We start from the raw sequence: 21423 nt of genomic DNA on the forward strand, positions 1-21423 counted from the left end.
GGACCCCCGAACAACAGCACCTCTCGAATATGCAAATTTTGCCACACACTTATCTGGATCTGACAACTTTAAACACAAAAGATTTGATGCTGCTCATGCCCAGCCCAAGCCAGAAATCCTCAGGAAAACGTAAATGTGTTCATACTCCTACTTGTAATATCAGATGTTTTAATGAAACAATGCATTATTGACTCAACATTTGACTATACACCAGGATTCGTTCTTTGCTACATTTTCTATATTATAGAACAGATTTTCGACTGATAAATGTCTTTCTAGTGTATGCATATTTTATTGAAAAAATAATTGCCTCTCCTCTGCATATAATCTTGACCATGGGAAAGCTGTGTGTACACTGGCTGCAGCTATACTGGGACATGAACATGGTTAAAAATTTGGCCCCTAAAATCATGTCAAATTATCAGGAACATTCACCAACAAAAACAAAATCATCTCTCTTTTTCCATCTCTACCTATTTCATCTAAATCTCATATTATTTTAAGGAAGGAAAACTTCATTGCTTATGCTAGCAAAGTGTATTGGTAGGGCAACGTTTCACAGAGCCAGAGAGAATGTGCAAGGGGTGAGAAAGTGAATTGATGGATGGATGGTTAAATGAATATAAATGAACTGACACCTTTACAGGAAAATAACATTTCTTTTCTTTTTTTATTCTATAGATCAGTGGGTTTTGTATCTGTAATTCTTTCATATCAGCAAAAAGGAAATAAACTCTCATGTAAATCATTTCCCCCCATCTGCAGCATATTAAAACCATGGCTTTTTTTTTCTTTTAAGCAGGCTCCTTTTGCACTATTTGCTTATCAGTTCATCCACCATTACATTTTAAATGAAATTGCAAGACCCTTGTCCCTCCCCTAAATTTCAGCCTGACGCAGGAAAGTGGGAAGCAGACTTTTCTTGCTTTAGAATAGTGACCTAGATTCAATTACAGATAGACCCAGGAGAGAGAAGTGACACCTCACAATTTTCTTAGAGGTCTTGAAAAAATTAGCAATCCCAAAACAATACTTCATGGAAAAGAATCTGTTTATTTCCTTATTTTCCAGCTTCTCTGCCTTAATTTTGTGGCTTTGGTCAATGGGATTGTTCCTGGTCTAACATTACAATAGGTTTCCCACCGGGTTTTCTCAATCACAGAAATGAGCATTTCAAGAAAATTTTTGAGTTTGGCTTTTGAGGGTGGGTATCTACACATAGATAATGTGTAATCCTGCAAACGGAATCAGGGCAAGATGAAAAATAGTCGCATAAAAAGCAAACAAATTACATTACAAAAGTGCACCTATTAGAATTGCATTGCAGACAAAGCAATGAACAGAAAAGGAAAACAGGGTCAAACATTTTTTTCGGCTTTCCCAAATGCTGTAGAGAAAACGTGGTCAAAAGAAATAGAAAGAAGGACGAATCCTGTGATTCTGCTCACTGACTTTTATCACTAAATTAAGCATATAAATGACCTAATCGGGTGGCTTGGTATATTAAATTTAAAAAAAAAGAAGAAGAAGAACAATGATTCTGTCTCCTCTTTCCCTCCCTCTCTGATCTCAGCCTGAAAGGAGTCGCAGAGAGATAAGAAAGACAGGATTCGGTCGGCCCCGCTTACCCGGGAGGGGAGGCAGTTGCCCGGCACGCACGCAGATGTCCGCGCGGGGTTCCCAGTAAGCGGTCTCCGCCGGGGCGCGCTCCCCGCCACCTCCACCGCCCCTCACACAAAGAAAGGAGCCGGAGTCGGCTGTCCCAAGACCAAAGCTCTCCAGAAGCCTCCAGAGGCGCGAGGGCCTGACAGGCTCTAAGCGTGGGTGTGGACCCTTCAAGCCCGGTCGCGGGTTTGCAGCCGCGGCGGCTCGTAGGAAGAGGGCAGAAGTGGGCTCGCGTCTATGCGGGGATCCCAAATGGAAACAACGCGCGCAAGTCCGGGAACTAGGTGCAGAAAAACAACAGGAGTGCAGACTTGGTTCTCATATACCGCCTAAGGTTGGGCTTTCCCCGAGAGGATCTTGGAGACTCTGGGAAAAGAGGGCTCCGCTGGGCGCTGGCCATGGCTTGGGGGTTGAGGGTGCGCGCCCGGCCCCTTGGGGAGGGTCTCCTGGGCAGTGACGGGGAGCGCAGGAGGCGCCTGGCCCCCGGGGGGCTGGCGGAGGATTGTTTCATTTCAAAGTGAAAATCTGCAGGCTTTGGGAAACGATATTCAAAAAAGTATATAATCTCCATATGCCGCTCAATGGAGGATCCTCATAATTTACAGCGGTAGATAAGGCTAGAGGGTGTAATAAAAAATCTGAAGCCCTCCCCTTCCCCCTCCTCGCCGCCTCCCCGGAATTGCACCTTGGGCAGCGGAGCAGAATCCGGAATGTGAACTTCTCCCGACATATGTTTCCCGCAGATAAGTAAACAATCTGGACGTGAAATGGAAATGGTAATTAATGCAGTAATGCTGTTACACCTCGAGTGTGCAAATCCCATTGACTCTCCGCGCCACAGGGGGTGCCGGGCGAACTGGGACCGGCGGCGAGCGCCCCGGCCGCCGCTGCCCCCCTCCTCGTCCTGGATCCGCGGGCGGGGCGTGGGGCTAGGCTGCGGGGGCTCAGCCGGGCTGCGGACCGGCGGGAGCTGCTTGGAGGAGCTCGGACCGCGGCCGCCCGCCTTCAACCCGCCAGGCAGGTGCACCGCTCTCACCCCCGCAGCCACACCTCCCCCCACCACTCCAATGCTCTCCGCAGCGCTAGTGCCCCTGGGCCTCGAGGGTCCTAGGTGTGGCCCGACCCTAACGCACCCAAGAGGGCAAGAGCTGTCCAACAGGACACAGAGGCGGCGCCCCGGCCTGGGGGCCGAAGGACCCTCTCCCCCACAGCAGCTCCAGTGGGGCCGTCGTCGGGTCTGGCGTTTTGTCTCCGGTCTTCCCGAGCCGATTGCAGCCGTGCCTGACGGCAAAGTTTTTCGGAAGTCTCTTCCCAACCTTGCCCGGGTCGAGTGTGAATCGCTTTTCCTCCGGGCCCAAGTGGAAAACTTTGGAGACGCCCTGTTTGAGTAGCGCGACCCCTCCACTTTGTGGCAAAGAGGAAACTTGGGGCCTCCGTTCAGCCTCTGTCCCGCCCAACCATCCTCTCCCTTCTCAACTAAGACCGAATTTTTGGAGACTTTGCTGGGGTCGGGGGTGGGGGGAGGAAATCAGAGAGGATGCTTAGCGCAAAGACTCTAGCGAAGAGGAAGGAGAATCCAGGCAGGCAGCCTGGGGACACCAGGAACCGCGGACCTTGCCGCTTCCGGAGAGCACAACTCTCATTCTGGCGCCTGTGCCTGGGCACCAGTCCGTGAATGACCGCAGTGCCAGACGCAGGGCCAGGGGCTGGACCTTGGAGGAGGGAGCTGGGTCCGCTCTTTCCTGCTTTCAGACTCCTTCCCTGTTCGGGAGCAGGGGCCCACTCTGAGCCTCGGGTTCCGCGTCCACGCCCCAGGTGTCTAGCTCCCCCCACCATTCCACCACCCGCGTCCAACTTCCTTTTCTTAATTACGCTGCTGCGGCCAAGTGCCAGCGCTTCTGATTCGCGGCCAAGGCCAATGGTTACAAAGCGCCAGGAATGGAACCAGCTCAAGGAGCGCTCCTGCCGCATGGTGGGCGAGAGTCTGCGAGGCCAGGGCAAGGGCCAGAGGTCAGGGCGAGCGGGCCCTCGGCGGAAGCGGCAAGCACCCAGCTAACGGGGTCCTCTTCCTCTCCCACACTCACAAACGCACCCAGCCCACTCAGCAAAGAAAGAAGTGAGCATTCCGAACGCGGATCTTGCGAATCCCGCCACGTTCAGATTCAAAGGACTTGCGATTCATTGCCCACTTGAACAATGGTGACCAGCCTGGGCAGGGCAGGGCAGGAGCGAGGTGGGGGGAGGGTGGCGGGAGAGTTCTTGAGGGCAGTCCAGGCGCTGCTGCCCGCCAAGTGTTCAGGACCCCCACCCCCACCCCGCACCGCGCCCCGAGAAGTCTCAGGTTTTGCCAGAGAAGCTGCCCTGGCGGGAGCCGCTTAACCTAGGTGCGTGCGGTGTTCTGGGAACCCTGCCCTGACTGAAACACCAGCGCGATTAACACGATTTAACACGCAGGCATTGCCACAGCCTCGGAGGTCAGTCACTCACACCTCGGCGCGATTTACACACAGTAGCTGGCCGTCACAGCGCTTCTGAGGAAATTGGCACTTAAACAGGAAAACTTGGGAACTGAAGGGAATCACGGTTTCTGGATCCCCCCGCGGAGAGGACGTAGGCCAAGGTGCCCGCGTGTCTCAGAAGACGTGGCCAGTGTACCCCCGCGCCAAGAAACCCTTGCTAAAAACCCAAGCCCTCCTCCCGCGCCGCGCCAGGCCGCCAGCCCGAGAGCGCGCCATGGAGCTCTCCGCGGTGCTGAGAAACGCCCAGCACAGCGGCGGCGGGGCGAGCGCGGATGTTGTTGGGGTCAACTTTTTTTTTGTCCCCCAGAAACAAGGGCTCCACAGGCAGGAGGCTTGGGGCCTCCTGGGTACCCCTGCTCCGGGGAGGCCCAGGCGTGTAGCTCCCTGGCTGCGGGGCCGCGTGCCTAGCGCCGAGGCGGCGGCGCAGTCCCCCGGAGCGGGGTCCCGGGAGCCCCCAGGGCCGCCGAGTCGCGTCCTCCCGACGCCCGGAGTCCCTGCCGTGCGACTCCAGGCTGCTCCGGGCCGCGCGTCGCGGCTCTTCTGGACTTCCGCGCGGGCGGGGCGCTCCTCTCCCTACAGGTTTGCTTTAATGATTTTCTTGAAAGAAAGAGACAGTTGTGAGCAAACAGGTTTGACAGGGGCGGCCCCCCCAACACACACACATACACCCTCAGGGGATTTCTTTTTTGTCTGCGCCTGACTTCAAAGTCTGTAATCGGCCCCTGTCAGAGGCGTGACGGGGAGGATTGCGGCTGGTGCCGAGGGCGAGTCGCGGCCGCGCACCTCAGCAGAGTCTCTGCGGCCTGCGGGGGCCGAGGCGGGGACCGGCGGGAGCGAGGCGTGCTGGGCAGAGACGGCCTGAGCCAGGCCTGAGGCTTCGGGTCGCCGGGCCCACGCTGGACACCCCGTTCCGTGCGGGTTGGATAGAAGTGCGGGCACCTCTCGGCCACAGCGCACCCTAGCTTCCCAGAGCTCCCCTCCGAGTCCCCAGGGCCGGCGCAATCGGGAACGCTCGTTTCCGTGTTCCAGCTTCGGCCGCCGCCAGAGTTCTTCCGCTCTCGGCCCGGCCGGGTGCCCAGTTTCCAGCCTAACTCTACTTCGGAGTTGGCGGGGCACCCTTGTGGGGCCGAGCGCGCTGGACTCCTCCCGGGGGCTGGGCGCCGCCGCGCTGGGCTCTGCAGGGAGACACTCAGACCCCTGGAAGCTTCATCTTAAGAGATGTTAAGGGACACTGAGCTATGAGGGAGCTCAGAGCGCCTGACAGGACTGTCAGTTTGGGGATACATCAGACAGCGAAACCGCAGCGCCTCCGCCCCGGGCCTCCTGGGCTTCCTAGGGGGCGGGAGGAGGGGCCTTCCCTGTGCGCCCGGGGCCCGGGACCGGACGGCCACCAGAGGCAAGTCACTTCCTAATTGTCTCTATTTGTAAGAGGGTTTTGTGATGCTAAGTAAGCGTAGCGCAGCCCTCCCGGCCTCCCCCGCGCCTCCCCCAAGCTCGCCTTTGTTTACCTTCGCCTGATCGCTCATTTATTTATCTATCTATTATTTATAGGCGTCCCCTCCTATTCAGCTCCCGTGTATGTTAATTGTGTTATACCATTTAATTCTAACATCGGTCTCAAAAGAGCTCTTAATGAGAAAAGCATATACAACACGAATCACTTTGCCATTCAGCTCAGCCAGATGGACAACTGCTAACTTTTTTTTTTTAATAATGAAAATCCCCCTTTGACAAAGGGGCTAGGATGAATAGGATCCAAACAGCACCTCAAACACTTGTAATTGTTTTGAGGACAATATGCTAATCCGCGGGCTCCGGCTTGGGTGTCTGCTGACAACGGTTCCCCTGCACCTCGAACCACAGCCTCCTTTGGAGTCCCCAGTCCCCACCCCCTAGCAGCAGCAGCCGCGGCAAGCCTGCAAGCCCCTGGGCTGCCCCACCCCCAACCCGCACCCTACCGCGGCCAGCGAGAAGAGCGCGCGACCTGCGGGAGAACACGCGTGAGCGAGGCGGTGGGGGCGAGACTCGCAGGAGACAGAGGGTGGGGAGCGCCTTTGATTTTGAGAAGAAGTTCCAGAGAGTTGTGCTGGCTGGCATCAGGGTCCCCTCTCCTCGGGAAAAGCAGTAATCTTCAAGTAAACAAATATTCACCCAGAGGGGAAAGCGAAGGGCTCCTTTCCTTGTTTGTTAAACGCGAGTTATTTGGTTTTTATGATTTTTTTTTTTTAGAAAAACTCCTTGCCTGAGCCATGCCAATATCGCCTGTCTCTTCCCTTTGCTCCCAAATGGTCTTAGTAAAAAGTCTCTGACCATCCGGGACGGAGAGCTAGGTCGCGTCTTTCGGCATTTCTTAGGCTTTTATTTTCTAATTTAGGGACTAGTAGCCAGATTCCCCATAGGAGCCAGCGGCAGTTTTTCCAGACACCTAAAGAAAAGCAAATCGATTCCACCCGGCTTCCCCCGAGCCTTGAACTTAAAGGTCCACCGCAGGCCGTGGTGCTCCGCGCGCAACTGGTTCCCGGGAGAATCGGCGCTTCTCCCCATTACTTTCGAGTTTGGTTTAGAAAAGTTAACGCACCCAGACTCGGGTCCGGCTCGGCCTTTGTCTTGGTTCATTGGCTTCTCGGAGTGGCCTAACCCTTTCGTGAAGAATGCGGGCCAGGAGCGACGTCCCAGGGACGGATAAAGGCCTAGAACGGATCCCCCGGGCGTGATCCTGAGGGATCTCAGACTCTAGGTCACTTCGCAGCCGGCTCGCAGGCCGCCAGCTTCGGCCAGCGCAACGCGCAGCTCAGCCGCCAGCGATCACTGCCCAAGGCGCCTCCCCGCGACCCGACTCCCCGGCCCCGCTGCCCTGGCCTCCTGACTCCAGATTTTTAGGCACATCAAAGGTTACTTTTTGCAACGACAGATTGTCTTTATTCAAAACGTCTTTGTTCAACAAATGAACAGAGTAACGAGGTAAAATCCTTCCAGGTACATTTCCAAGACATCGTCAAAACATTTACCATTATTTAGGATGTTTTAATCCTTTTGTTGTTGTTCACTTTCCACTTCCTGACTTCGGAACCCGATTTTCTGTCTAACAGTAAACTTAGGTCTCTAGGAACACTGCTTGACACAAAGTAAATAACCATGTGGGTCCTTCTTGTTTTCCCTTTAAAGAAGCAAACACTATATCATAGCATGGTTTTAAATAGAAATGGTTCCCTTGCTGTAGTTTAAAACTTTTAAGCCTTTTTTCCCAAACATGAAGAATAAATGGCGCTTGGTTGTGTCTGATGGCAAGACACAGAGAAACAGCCAACTCTTTTTTTCTTCAGGGGCAGAAGAGGAAAAAAATATATATATATGCATATTCTAGATATAATACCAGGATCTGGGAGTTCGGAGTCCAAAGCCTATCCGAGGAGAGTGAAGGGGAGATAAATAAAGCAAAATTGCCTACTTCTTTGTCCAAAGGGGGTACAGTCGGAGATTTGGGGGAGAGTCAGGATAGGGGCAGCGCAGCTGTCAAAACGTCTGCAAGTTTCTGCACCTGTCCACGCCTCTGGTCGGTAGGACGCCCCTCCCTTCTCCCTGGAAGAGAGAGGCCGAGTCTGGGACCGGATAAGGGGCGGCGGCAGGGCTGACCCAGAGGCTTCTGCAGGCCAGGCAGGGCTAGGTGCAGAGGACAGGGTGCAAACCCCGCTTCCAGGCCACCCCTCCGGTCCGGGCCAGGCCGGGGGTTACATGGCTGTGGCGTGGGCTGACGAATAAGGGTCTATGCCAGTCTTGGTCATGCCTGGAAAGAGGATGTAGGCGACGGGGGGCTGCAGGGTGGAGGCAGACCAGGCGGTACAGTTACAGGGCACCACGTAGCCCGGGTTGGTGGGGGACGGGTGCGTGTGCGTGTGCTGGCTGGGGCAGCTGAGGCTGCCGAAGGCGCCGTTCTGGTAGCCCAGGGTGGACGCGTAGGGCAGCGCGCCGGTGGCCAAGGTGTGGGGCACTTCACCCATCTTCTGGATGGCGCTCGAGCTAAACTGCGCGGGGTCCAGCAGGGAGTAGGGCGCCGAGGCCGGCGGCAAGAAGGCCCGGGCTTTCTCGGGCGCGCTCAGGAGGCCGTCGGAGGCCCCTACGGGCAGACCAGCCGCCTTGAGCGGGTCCGTGTCGCCCAGGTAGGGCAGGGGGAAGACATACCTGTCTTTCTTGAGCAGGTTCTTGGGCTTTCGCCGCGGCCGGTACTTGTAGTCGGGGTGCTCCTTCATGTGCTGGGCGCGTAGCCGCTTGGCCTCGTCGATGTATGGCCGCTTTTCTGCCTCGGACAAAAGCTTCCATTCGGCGCCTAGGCGCTTGCTGATCTCCGAGTTGTGCATCTTGGGGTTTTCCTGGGCCATCTTGCGCCGCTGGCCCCGGGACCATACCATGAAGGCGTTCATGGGCCGCTTGATGTGGTCTGAAGGTTTGGACATGGTCCCGGCGGCTTAGGCGGGCGGGGGTGGGGAGTGCAGGGGCTCCGAGGGCGAGCCTGGGCGCAGTTGGCCGTCTGTCTGTCCGTCCTGACCCGGGGCTCTGCGCTCCCCTCACCTCGGCGCTGCTGAGGGGAAGCCGGAGAGAAGAGCTGACCCCCCACAAAGTTCAGCTGATCATGCCAGTCCCAGCACCCAGGCAGCCCCCGGGGGGCGAGTGGGGGGCAGATGGGCGGGGGTGGGGGAGGCAAGGGCGACCGGCTGGCGACTGCGGGCGCCAGAGGCTGGGCCCAAGTGCCGGAGTCTCGGGTGTGGAGTGGCCAGGTAATTTTCTGGCGAGGGCAGGAAGCTCCTCCTTCTCCCCCTTTTCCACCTTCGCCTTCTCTCCTTCCCTTCTCTCCTCTTGCGCCTCTGGCCGTAGCTCCCCCCGCCCGTGGCTTTCCCGGAGCTGCCTCGCCCAGCGCTGCACCTGGCTGAGAATGCGGGGAGGCTGGTGAAGGAGAGCCCAAAGCGGCGAAGTTCAAAGGCGAGGTGGGCCCGGACGGCACGCACTCTGACATAAGCGCGGGGCGGCGACTCCCCAACCTGGGCGCCAATCAGCAGCAGAGAAGGCGGGGGTGGGGGGGCGCACCTGCCAACACGCGGGTGGAGGAGAGACCGAGTGCGACCAGCGGGGGCGGGGAGAGGTGTGAGGGGGAGAGAGACCGGGAGAGCCAGAGAACCGAGCGTCTGGCTCAGGGCTGGGGGCCTGGGTTCCTTATTGTCTCTGGACTGTCAGCAAAACTCTTCGCGTCTCCCGCACTCTTTCCCAGTTGTGCCAGGGAGAATCAGTGCTTCGAATTGCGAGATCCGGGTAGGGGACTAAAAAGGGAGCGAGGCAGAGCTTGTGTTGATAAATAGGACAATCTCGCCACGAAATGCAAGGACAGCACTCCCCTCCCTTGCCAAAGATCCTTGGAAGAGCGAAAAGAATACATCAAACTCAGGGTAAAAAGAGAAATAAACTTTTCGCGCTAGACCACCGGGGGTCCATTGGCAGTGTTCTCTCAGGACTCCCCTGAGGCTGGGTCTCTGCGGCTGCCCCAGGACGCTCTGCGCCCCGGGCCCGAAGGGGAGCCCTGTGCAGCGAGCCGACGCCCAGAAACCTCGCGGGCGCAGCTGCAGAGGCTTCGAATCCCGGCCGATGCGCCCTTCAGCGCGCCCCCGACCTGCTCCCCACTTCCCAGAAAGAAGTGGAGGAGGGTTGGATTTCCATCAGGGTTCCCATTTATATTGCTATTATTTAATGCTCGTAAACCTTCAACTTTCCCTCCTCGATTGTCCAAACAGGTAGAGACGGCTGGCGGCAGCTGGCGGCGGCGGCGGCGGCGGTGGTGGGGCTTCCCAGCCCCGCTTCAACGGCGGCCCTAGAGCAGTCTCCGGCTGTAGCTGCAGCCGGGCTCGGTTTGTCCCTGGGCGCCTCTTCCCACCCAGCGAGGCAGCGAGACTCGTTTCTAGAGTCAGATGAGCATTCTTCGGGTAAAGAGGACGAAATAACCCGCAGAGCCAACCTGCGCGCCTGTTTCCTTTGAATAATTGCCTGCCCGATGTGAAATGCCCTTGGGGGAAATATTTATTAAATGGAAACTATTGTCCCGGGCCCGGAGGGACCTGCGTGTGTTCCAGGCTTATTGGCTTTTGCACCAGCCTCTCTCGGGAGGACGGGCCGGAAACCCCGCACCGGCTCAGTCAGCCAGGAGTGGGGGAGGTAGGCGGGAGGCAGCAGGGGAGGGTCTGTCGCTAGCATGTGCTGTATGGAGTTTGAGGACTTCGAGTCTCCCTCCTAAAATTAGACTCTTTTACCCTCAGCATGGATCTTTAGAGAGATGGGCACTATCCCCCATTTTACAGATTGGGAAACTGAGATCGAGGAAAGGTTCTGTGATTTGCCCAAAGTGACGCTGGTGGGAGGTGATGAGACGCGGCGTATAGGAGGATTTGAAAACCCCTACACTTCCCCCATCCCGGCGGCGTCACGTGAGAGGATTTGTCTGTGCAGCTGCCAAACGTGGTGGAACCTTTGACGAGACTATTGGAGCCATCGAAACCTGTCCTGTAGATAAACTGCGCCAAAGGACAGATTTCGCTTTTGTTCGTTTAGGCTCCAGTTGGAGAACCGGCTTGCTTAAGCAAGCACTCCCAACCACCAGCGTCACCTCCGCGCGGGTTGAGGAGCAGGTGCACCAACCTTTGCATTCCTTCTCAACAGTAGCTGGGACCACCCTCCGGAAGCCTGCTTCTGGCCTTCCGTCCTTGTTTTCTCTGCACTCAGTGTGGGGCTTCAAGAAGCAGAAGCACTTTCCATTCCAGGTGAGGGCGGCTTTCCAAACATCGCAGGCAACCCCTAGCGGTGCCAAACGCCCAGAGCCAGTCAGGGTTAGGAGGTGCAGGGGCCACGCGATTCTAACTCTATTGGGCAACCCAGACAGCTTTGGGAAGGAACCAAAGGATATTCAAGTCTGCAGAGAGACGCAGCTTCCAGCAGGGACCAACCAATTTCCCACTTTGGAACCCTCCGCGGGACGCGGCACCCACTGCCCGAGGTTTGGGTTAATGCAAATCAATCTCTTGGAAACTGCTTAAGCACGCTGTCCTGGATGTTTCTCTTAGCTCAGCCTTCAGGCCGACCTGTTCCAGTGGTCGCGAGGAAGACAGTCGCACGCCCTCCTTCAATGCCTCCTATTTCCTCTTCTAAGCACCGCGCTCCTCTCCAGCCTCTTGAGCTCAGCCCTAGGGAGCAATCCAAGAGCTACTCACAACCCAAGAGCTATCTGCGAGCCGGTGCGGATTATCCCAAAGAGCGAGCCAAGGGTGGCAGGCAGTTTGTGGGCAGAAGGCCCTCCACCTCTAGGGCGCCCGGGGCCCCATGCTTCCTGGTCGGGTTGCAATGACTCGGGCGGGCGCCAGCCTCTAGCCTAGGGAAGCCCGAGCGGAGGGCGACACCTTTCAGGCCGCGCATCTGCTACCTCCTGGACGACCTGCCCAGCCGCGCCAATCCTGTGGAGTCCTGGGAGTCCATGGGTCCATTCCAGACTCCTCAGGCGGCTGGGCGCAGGAGACCCGATGATTCCGGAGTCCCGGCTGGCGCTGTCTCCAGCCCATAGCTTTACCTCGCTGGGTCATCACTCCGACTTGTGCGTTTCCGCCAGCGAGTTCAGGAGAGGTGACCCCTGGGGAGGAGATCCAGCAGCTTTTGCCATAGCCCAAATGCCTTAGGACGGAGCGTTCCCTAAAGGCTCCTCTAGCTCTGGCCGCAGCCTGCCGTTCAGGCCTCAGGCTGCCATCCCATTCCCCAGGCCGGTGGCATCTCTGGGATGAGATCTCTTCTTCTGCATGTCCTGAACGCGGGATTCATTTTTTGACTCCGCGACTCCAGGCACGCGGCCTGCGGGCTTTAGCTGGGTGTCTGAAGCCCCGAACAACGCGAATTCTGTCAGCGAACCCTCCCTGCTCCAGTCCAGGGGCAGGAGGTTGTCCTGGGGAGTCTCTCCTCTCCTCCGGCTTCCCTCCGCCGCGCCCAGGGTCCAGGATGTGCCCCTTGCTCTTTGGAGGCTTGGAGCCTTCACAGGGCGCCTCTTTCCTCTTTTGTCCCAACTCCTTTGCAGACCTCAAGTGTCAGTTAAGGCTAATCACCCGCTGGGCCGGGACTGCTTCCACTTTGCCCCGCTCACACTTACTCAGCGTCGCTTAGGACTCTGTCGCAGCCGGGACAGTGCACCAGCCTTCGAACTCTGCGAGGGCAGGGCTGCGTGGCGCGCATCTTTGGGTGTCCAATGGGCACGCAACTCCTGACGCTCACTGATGTTTCTTTCTGCCCAGGCCCAGGTAAACGTTGTGCACACACCTCCCTCCCCTGATGCTCCGCCGCAGCCCAGTAGAGACCCAAGCGGAAGTCTGGGGCCTCGAGGCCTGTACCCACCTGCCTGGCCTCCAGGCTCCGCTCCGCACTCCATCCCGTCCTGTCTGGTGGGCAGAGCTCATGGTTCCCAGGCCGGTGGGACTGGGAAAAGGCTGAGTGCTCCGAGGAAGCTGCGCAGACCTTGGCTTGGATTAGGCCATTGAAGGTGGAAGGGAAGAGGGCAGGTGGCGCTGAGACCCGGAGGCTTTCGGAAGAGAGCGGGGGAGTTGCCTGCGTGCCACAGGCCCTGTGCTCAGCACTCAGCGGTACCATTCCTTCCTGGTTCTTGTGGCCCCTCGGGGTTTCGGGCGAGGAACTGAGTGAAGTCGCAGGTGCCGATTCTGGGGAGCCTGCGCACAGCTGGGAGAGTGAGCGCCAGGGGCACTCAGAGGCTAAGCTGCCGGCGAGCTCCTCTGGTCCTCCTCTGAGCGCCAATAACGCGGGAGCCAGCATTAGGGGTGACCTCAGGGCATAATGTGCTTGGTTAAATCATACACCAGAATTTATGATATTTTGACTTTAATGTCATAAGGCTGGCTCCTGACCACTCAATGTAAATAATTATTTTTTTAAATATTTATTTTTATTTATTTGAAAGAGTTACAGATTAGAGAGAGAGAGAGAAAGGTTTTCCATCCTCTGGTTCACTCCCCAAATGATCACAACAGCCAGAGCTGAGCTGATCTGATGCCAGGAGCTAGGAGCCAGGAGCTTCTTCCTGGTCTCCCACATGGGTGCAGGGGCCCAAGGATTTGGGGCATCTTCTACTGCTTTCCCAGGCCATAGCAGAGAGCTGGATGGAAGTAGAGCAGCGAGGCCTCAAACTGGCTCCCATATGGGATGCTGGCACTGCAGGCTGGGGCTTTAACCAGCTGTGCCACTGAATGTAAATTAGACCATCATCTTTCCCTTGCCCCCATTGCTTCTTAGCACTTGTCTCTATCAGAAGTTAACTCCTGTATTTATCTATTTTTAAGATTTTATTTGAGAGAGGGGGAGAACATCCCAACCTGCTGGCTTGCTCACTAAATGCTCTCAGTTGTCAGTACTGGGCCAGGCCAAAGCTGGGATGCAATCCCTGTGTCCCATGTGGGTGGCAGTGTGCTAAGTTCTTGGACCATCACCTGTTGCCTCCCAGGGCACACATTAGCAGGAAGCTGGGATGGGAAGCTAGCTAAGACTCACACCTAGGCACTCTCATATGAGATGCCAGGCTCCCAAACCTGTGACTTGCTGGACCAAACACCTGCTCCTGGAAGTTGACACCTTATATTTAATGATAAAAATATAACCTTGTCTTTCTTCGGGTGCAGTTTCTACACGCCCACCACAGTTCATATTAAATCATTTGTAGTTTTTCTTACTGCCAAAAGTATCTTTAATATTTGGCACCCCCTGACTCCCCCTTACCTCATGCCCTGTTTTCTATTTTAAAATTCAGAGATCTTGTATACGTCTAGAGAGAACTCAGAAGGACCCAGGACTCTGGTCTTAGGAAGACACTTCCTGGTAATTGCTTAGGGGCCTTATCTCCAGAATCTGCCCAGCCCAATTCAGCAACCCATAGGTTTGTAAAACTCCATGTGCGACTTGCAACCAAGACAGCATAGGAGGGAATGACTTCCACCAAGAAACAGATGAACTGAATAAAACCTGGTCCCAGGACAGAGCGTGGACCCCAGCATGCATCTGCTGTGCAGAACTAGCCCAGGTGACAGGCTGCTGGGCTGAACTGAGAAAGTTTCTCTCCCAACACCTGAGTGTGTTTGGGTAAGGAAGCTTTTTGATGCTTCCTGCTGCTTCATGCTTTTCATGCTTCATGAGTGGTTGAACATGAGTTGGTTTATATCAGAGACCATGTAACTTGCAGACTAGGTTGAAGTTTAATAGAGACTTGCATGACATCTACACACATTCTCCAAGAAGGGGAAATTGGGAGCAGGAATAGGACTTTGACATCTTCTTATTCATTCATTAGTTCAGTGACTACTTACAGAACCACTAACATGAGTGGGCTGCTGGGTTAGGTGCTGGAATACAGCAGAGAATGGGACTTAGAGAGGTCCTCTTTCTAGTAGTGATTATTACAGCCCAGTGGGAAGACAGAGAATCAACAAGAAATAAGCTCCTGGTGACTCTGGATTCTACCACCATGTGGTTGTGTCACTTCAAGCAAGATACTTAACCTGTTTGTGTCCTGATTCCCTATGCTTTAATACATGTCTAATGGGTTACTAGGACTACATGATTTACTGGGAGCAAAGCACTTAAAACTGGCCAGATGATACTCTTCTATCATTAGACACAAGGGATAGCTTCTGAAAGTGGTAGGTGCTGGGACGTGAAGAAGGGTGATAGACAAGGGTGGAAGGAAAGAGGGGGAAAGCATAATCTAATCACATAGGGTGGTCAGGAGCCAGGCTTATGATGGAAAGGGAGCAGGGCAGAGGCTCATGGTTCTAGGCAGGAGGAGCGGGAAGTGCCTGGAGAAAGCTGCTGAGGGCATCCGAAGGACACAAAGAGCCAGAGTGGCTCAAGCCAAGCCCTGACCCTGGGGCGAGTGCAAGGACAGGGCTGCCTCAGATGGCCAGGGCTCAGGTCACCAAGGGCAATGCACACCACATGAGGAGCTGGGTTGTATTCTAAATGTACTCGGAAGTGATTGGAATAAGACAAACCGGAGTTATCATCAACAAAATTAACAATGATCTCAATACTCACATACAAAAACTACGGATTACCAGACACTCTACTTATAGAAGAATCTCATCTCCCAAACTTTATAACTTGACAGTTTTTTAAAGGCATCTCTGCTGAAGCCTTTGGACTCCCCTCTGGTTTCCTTTTTCCTCCAGAAGCCAAGGAATAAAACAGGGAAGATCACAGTAGCTCACAGTTCTGAAAACCTGTGCCTTTTCACCCATGGGTACCAGCAGCTTCATGGACCTCTGCCTCGCTTGTGTAACAGAGTCTGCATTTAGTCACCTTGCATATCTCAGTTGGAGAAATATAGGATTTGTATATGAGCAAACAAGGTTTCTTAAGATTTAAAAAAATCCCAGTGGCTGTAACAACAGGAGAGACAAATTTTTGTTTCTAAGAATAAAAGCCAAAAGAATGTCAACACCCTGAGCCTCTGCCTTGGGTTTTATTGGATTCAGGTGTTTGATGTGCTTAGGGCTTCCCTACCCCATTCTTCTAGAGTAAGAATCCTTGGTCAGCTTTTATCATAAACAATACTCCTTAAGGCTCTGTGTTTGCCTAATGCAATCGGCCAAGTTACTGGAGCATACATTCTCTTGCCAGTTTTATCACAAATTATTCATTGCAGAGGATAAGACCAAACTCTGGCAACAAGCCCCATTCAAGGATCAGAAGAAGACCAGTTCTTTTTTTTCCCCCCATCATACCTGCCTGTGCCCTCAACCTTAGCTCAAAATATTAGAGTGGTTAGCAGTTCCAAGAGGGGCCACCTTAAGCGTGCTTATCTTGATGTATCTGTTGTTCTTTAAAGCACCATTTTGCAAGTCCCAAATAATAATGCTTAACATTTGATTAATAAGAAAGTCATTGAAATATTTGCTAAGTAAGTTGATGGTTAGCAGAAAGAACTATCAAAAGGCCCAAGGCTGTCAACTGCTCTGAGATTCTGAACAAGTTACTCATTTCTCTTGGCCTCAATTTTCTCAATTGCAAAATGGGGCTAACACCACGCTAAGTGCTGGTCCAGATCCCCATTGATTATCTATCGTGTAAAGAAAAAAATACTGCAAAATGAAGTGGCTTAAAAGAACAAGCAGTTATCATATGGAACAGTTTGATTGGGAGATTCTGATGCAGCATTTCTTGTAAGGAAACCATGAAAATGTCTCCTGGTGCTGTAGGCTTAACTGAGCTGAGGACCTCCTTCCTGCTCATTCTAGTGACCACTGGCAAGAGGCCTCAGACTCTCCCCAGATGGACTTCCACTAGAGACTTCTCATGACATGGTGGCTTGGTTCCCCTTATGCCCATGCTCTGAGAATGAAGCCTGGTGCAGTTTGGGAAGGGAATACACAAGGGTGTGAGCACCAGGAAGAGAGATCATAAATCGGGGCTGCTATCATAAGCTCCCACTGGATAACAGACAAGGAAGAACTTTGAGGCAGCAAAACAATGTGACTATTTAAAACATCATTACTGATTGATTGATTTGAGAGAGAAAGAGAGAAAGAGAAAGCTGACCCAGCAACTGGTTCACTTCCCAAATGCCCACAGCATACTGAACTGGGCTGGGCTAAAGCTGGGATCTAAGAACTCAATCCAGGTCTCCTACAGGGTGGCAGGGACCCAATTACTTGTGCCATCACTGTTGTCTTTCATGCTCTGCATTGGCAAGAAGCTGGAGTCAGGAGTCCCAGCCAGGGATGGAACCCAGATACTCTGAGAAGAGATGTGGCATCTTCATTGCTGGACTAAATGCCCACTCCAAGGCCATAACTCTAAGTTACAGGCACTGATTTTGCTTCTTCCCGACACGATCACAGCTAGCACTTCGTAGACTGGACACTAGTTCTATGGCCTTCTCCATTCCCGCTGTTTGGCTTCCTCCCTACCTCCAGTGTAGTTTTATTATGCTTTTTGGGTGGAATCAATAATGTTTACTTTTGTACTTAGGCACTATTCACACTGATGATTGTAGTATATGATGATTATTTATTTGTCTTTTCAGCTTTCTAATAGTTGTCCAATTTTCCACTTACTTAATTTGCTTATAGGTATTATTCATCCCCCCCCCCCCGCCATGCTTTCTCATAGCATTTCAAACAATTTTCCACAAGATCAATGTCTTAGTCTTTTCTTCACTGCTATAACAGAGTAACTGGGAAATTTATGGAGAAAAGAGATTAACGTCTTACAATTCTGGAACCTGAGAAGTCCGATATCAAGGGACTGGCATCTGGTGAGGGCCTTCCTGCTGCATCATAACATCATGGCAGGTATCATGTGGTGAGAGAGAGAGAATGAGAATACAGAAGATGGAGCTGAACTTGCTTTTGCCATAACAAATCCCCTTTTGTGATAACAGATCCACTCCTAAAGATCCCACTTCTCAACACTGTTGCCTTGGAGATTAGGTTTCCAACACATGGATTTTGGGGGTCACATTGAATCCACTGCAGTCAATCCTATTAGGTAGTCTACCATCCCAGCCTGTTTCTTGGAGACATCCTCCCTGGGCTGACGTCCCTATTCCTTGTTTCTCACATCTTCTCCTTTCTCAATCGACTCCACTTTATGTTGGAGTGTAGAGTCCAGTCTTTCCATCAGACTCAATAGTGCACATGACAATGGCGGTAATAACAAGGTGAGTCTCTTAGTTATCAGTGCCCTTTCTTGCCTGATGCCTGATTTCCCTTCGTCTTCACACAGAACATGAATTCAATTCTCTGCTGTGTTGCAACTCCAGCTTTTGTGTGTGTCCTATTTTCTCTTCTTAGGTTTCTCTCTCATGATCGTGGATTGCAGATATGTGCTGTCTGTTTTTGCTCCTCTTCTTGGCTCTGATTTCCTACCTGTAACTTTCTGAGCTCTTCTCCATCTCACCTCTTAACATTCTTTCTTCTCTCCCTGCTGTGAACCAGTGCCTTCTTGCTGCCCTTTGGCCCTCTGAGAAGTAGCACTTGCTTCTTTATCTTTGAGGTACTCTCCCTAAACATATACAAGGGAATAGCTGTATCTGAAACAGCCATGGCCTGGGAGTCAGAAAGACCTAGCATCTCTGATTGTACTATGAGTGGTTGGTGAGGACATGGACTTGTGCATGAGCAAAAGTTTAATCATATCCCAACCTGGCAAGCCTCCTCAGTGTAGGTAGTGAGGGCCCAATAGGATTTGATGGAGGAGTTGGACATGGAAAGAGATTGATCCTTTATGGTCATTGTCCATAGGGACTTCAGTGAAGCAAAACTGAAATCTGTAAACAGACAATTGTAACAGATAGCAGCCCATTATTACTGAACTTTACTTTACTCTCACTATGTTCCTGGAACTATGCATGAACTCTTTATATGCATTCTTTCATTTAATATATGATAAGTCTAGGTGGTGGGATCTGTTACTACTCACATTTTTTTAATTATTTATTTATTTATTTGGCAGGGAGAGTTATAGACAGTGAGAGAGAGAGAGAGAGACAGAGAGAAAGGTCTTTCTTCCATTGGTTCACTCCCCAAATGGCTGCTATTACCAGCACTGCACCGATTCAAAGCCAGGAGCCAGGTGCTTCTTCCTGGTCTCTCACATGGGTGCAGGATCCCAAGCACTTGGGCCATCCTCCCCTGCTGCCCTGGGCCACAGCAGAGAGCTGGACTGGAAGAGGAGCAACCAGGACTAGAACCTGGCGCCCATATGGGATGCCGGAGGCCGTAGGTGGAGGATTAACCAAGCGAGCCATGGCGTTGGCCCCTATGAATTTTTATATATATAATGAGAGTGTTATATAACTGGATAGAGGTGGGAAAGAATTGGAAGTTACTTGGTACCTATTTATTGTCCATCTTATTCCGGATAAGCAATTTCAATGTCTCTGCTAATGCAACATTTATTTCAATAAATTCCCCTAAATTCTTACTTTTATCAGAAAGCAGAATGTCTGGTCTGCTGATGAGGACTTATTTTGGTCTGTTATTATGGTTTTAACCGGATATATCTTTCAGTGGGACTTCAGAAAAAATATTTTTAGGTTTGTACTTATGATGCTGGAGTGGATTGACTTCCTTATCAACCTGGATTCAAGAACTAAATGCGGTGGGATAATTTTTTTTTTTTTTTTCTTTTTTTTTTTTTTTTTTTTTTTTTTTTTGACAGGCAGAGTGGACAGTGAGAGAGAGAGACAGAGAGAAAGGTCTTCCTTTGCCGTTGGTTCACCCTCCAATGGCCGCCGCGGCCAGCGCGCTGCGGCCGGCGCACCGCGCTGATCCGATGGCAGGAGCCAGGATCCAGGTGCTTTTCCTGGTCTCCCATGGGGTGCAGGGCCCAAGCACCTGGGCCATCCTCCACTGCACTCCCTGGCCACAGCAGAGAGCTGGCCTGGAAGAGGGGCAACCGGGACAGAATCCGGCACCCCGACCGGGACTAGAACCCGGTGTGCCGGCGCCGCTAGGTGGAGGATTAGCCTAGTGAGCCGCGGCGCCGGCCCGCGGTGGGATAATTTTAGCAATGATGAGCTATATTGTAAATCGGGGCAGTCCATTTATATTTCTTGGATTATAATTTAGAAGATAATTACAATGTTTGTATGTCCCAGTCCTTGTTACACACTGGGATTACACACTGGGATTCTTTGTTTGTTAATCTCCACAATGCACACAAGATTGTGAGAGAAGAAAGCCACCTTGGAATGGCTTGGCCAGGGTCACTTGTGAATGTGCATGTCACAGGCCCAGGAGTGGTACCTGTGTCTGTCTGATCCTACTCTATCAGGTTGTGCCACTGAAATACTTGTTTAAAGTTGTCTGAATGAAGGGAATATTTATTGGATATATGAAGGTGAATTTGAGCTGAATAACCAGGTCAAATACCTTGAAATTCTTTTGTATGCCTGGCTGATGGTGTAGAATCCCTGATTCAAAGGAGGCACATGACCAGTCTGGCCAAGGAGTAGAAGTCTGCTTAGGGGTGGGGCTCTGGGAAACATGTTCCTTGCTCATAATGCAGGTTGTGCAATAGGCAGTGATCCCCAATGTTCCCGATTGTGGATGTGTTGCCTGCATGTCACCATTCCATGCCCTCCTGAGACCCTCAGGGGAACTGGCCCAAGGGAAGATGTCAATACAATGAAGATGGGGAGTGAAGAACAGGGAGAGTGTAATTTCTTGATGACTTTGTAGAATTGTTGACTTAACCAACTTTGGAACCCAACTTCGAAGCTTCTTGATTGGTGGGAGAATTCATTTCCCCTACTGCCTCAGTTCTTTTTTGTTAAGCTTCCTGTTGATGCAACACAGAGTTCCCCATATGATAGCAAACCCTTTCATCTCAACCACTGCAGGTTTTGTCTGGAGTTGGGCTTAACTGAATTTATACAACTATGGCTAAGCTTTGTCTTGTAGAAGCTGAAGCTCTTTTGGTATGCACATCTGAATCTTCCTTGTATGGATTTTCTGTTCAGCTATACTCTATTTTCACATACTTTAGTAAAGTAAAATTGTGATTATTTTTACTGACCAGTTTATTTGAGTTGGTGTCTGCTCGCTGTACAAATAACCCCTGAGTTTTGCAGACCAGGAGGAATTCAGGAATGAACTCTGCTGTTTTTCCCTGTAATGACCTTTGGATGGTAGATACTGCTCTCCTTCCACAGCCGGTGGGAAAACAAGCTTTTGGTCCCAGTGGGATAAGGAGTTTTGCCTCCAGAGCTCTTGTCCTGGGACCACACTGCTGACTTGGTGGGTCCTGGCAGTCTCTTTCATTTACCATTCTGGCTACACTTTCTTTGGTGGGACTGCACTAAAGGTGTGTCTAACTCCAGCCACTCCACTGTGAGGTCTCCCTTAGCACCCTCCATGCCCACATGTGGCTGTTTCTCCCTGTCTTCCCTTTCTTTCTGTCTCAGAGGAAGATCTGCCCTGCTTTTCTCCAAGGTTCTCTGTACCCCTCACATCACTCCTCTATCTACTCTCTGCTCTAGGGAGTGGGCCCCATTTATATTAGCATGTCTTCTGCAAGGACTTCGTCCTTTCCGCCTAGGGATGGGCACTGGTTTCTCTTGTTTTGGGGCAAAAGGTAAGCTCTCCTCAATGTACCATCCTGGCATCCTTTTTCCTTTAACAAAATATTTCTTGATTTTTTTTCATTCCAGGAGGAGTAGGCG

At 52.4% G+C, this 21423-nt stretch overlaps 2 protein-coding genes across 2 annotated transcripts in view; both read right to left on the reverse strand.

The window, feature by feature from the left end:
* Nucleotides 1-21423, reverse strand: part of ARMC8 (armadillo repeat containing 8) — an 862269-nt gene that overhangs the window by 493206 nt on the left and 347640 nt on the right. The window lies entirely within an intron of this gene.
* On the reverse strand, nt 6815-9155 carry SOX14 (SRY-box transcription factor 14). Its single transcript, XM_017346702.4, has one exon. It carries the CDS (start codon nt 8633-8635, stop codon nt 7913-7915), a length of 723 nt encoding a protein of 240 aa, XP_017202191.1. The 5' UTR covers nt 8636-9155; the 3' UTR covers nt 6815-7912.

The sequence above is a fragment of the Oryctolagus cuniculus genome, chromosome 4 (assembly GCF_051225735.1).
Source record: "Oryctolagus cuniculus isolate XC-2025 breed Fujian yellow rabbit chromosome 4, ASM5122573v1, whole genome shotgun sequence".
Taxonomy (NCBI): Eukaryota; Metazoa; Chordata; class Mammalia; order Lagomorpha; family Leporidae; genus Oryctolagus; species Oryctolagus cuniculus.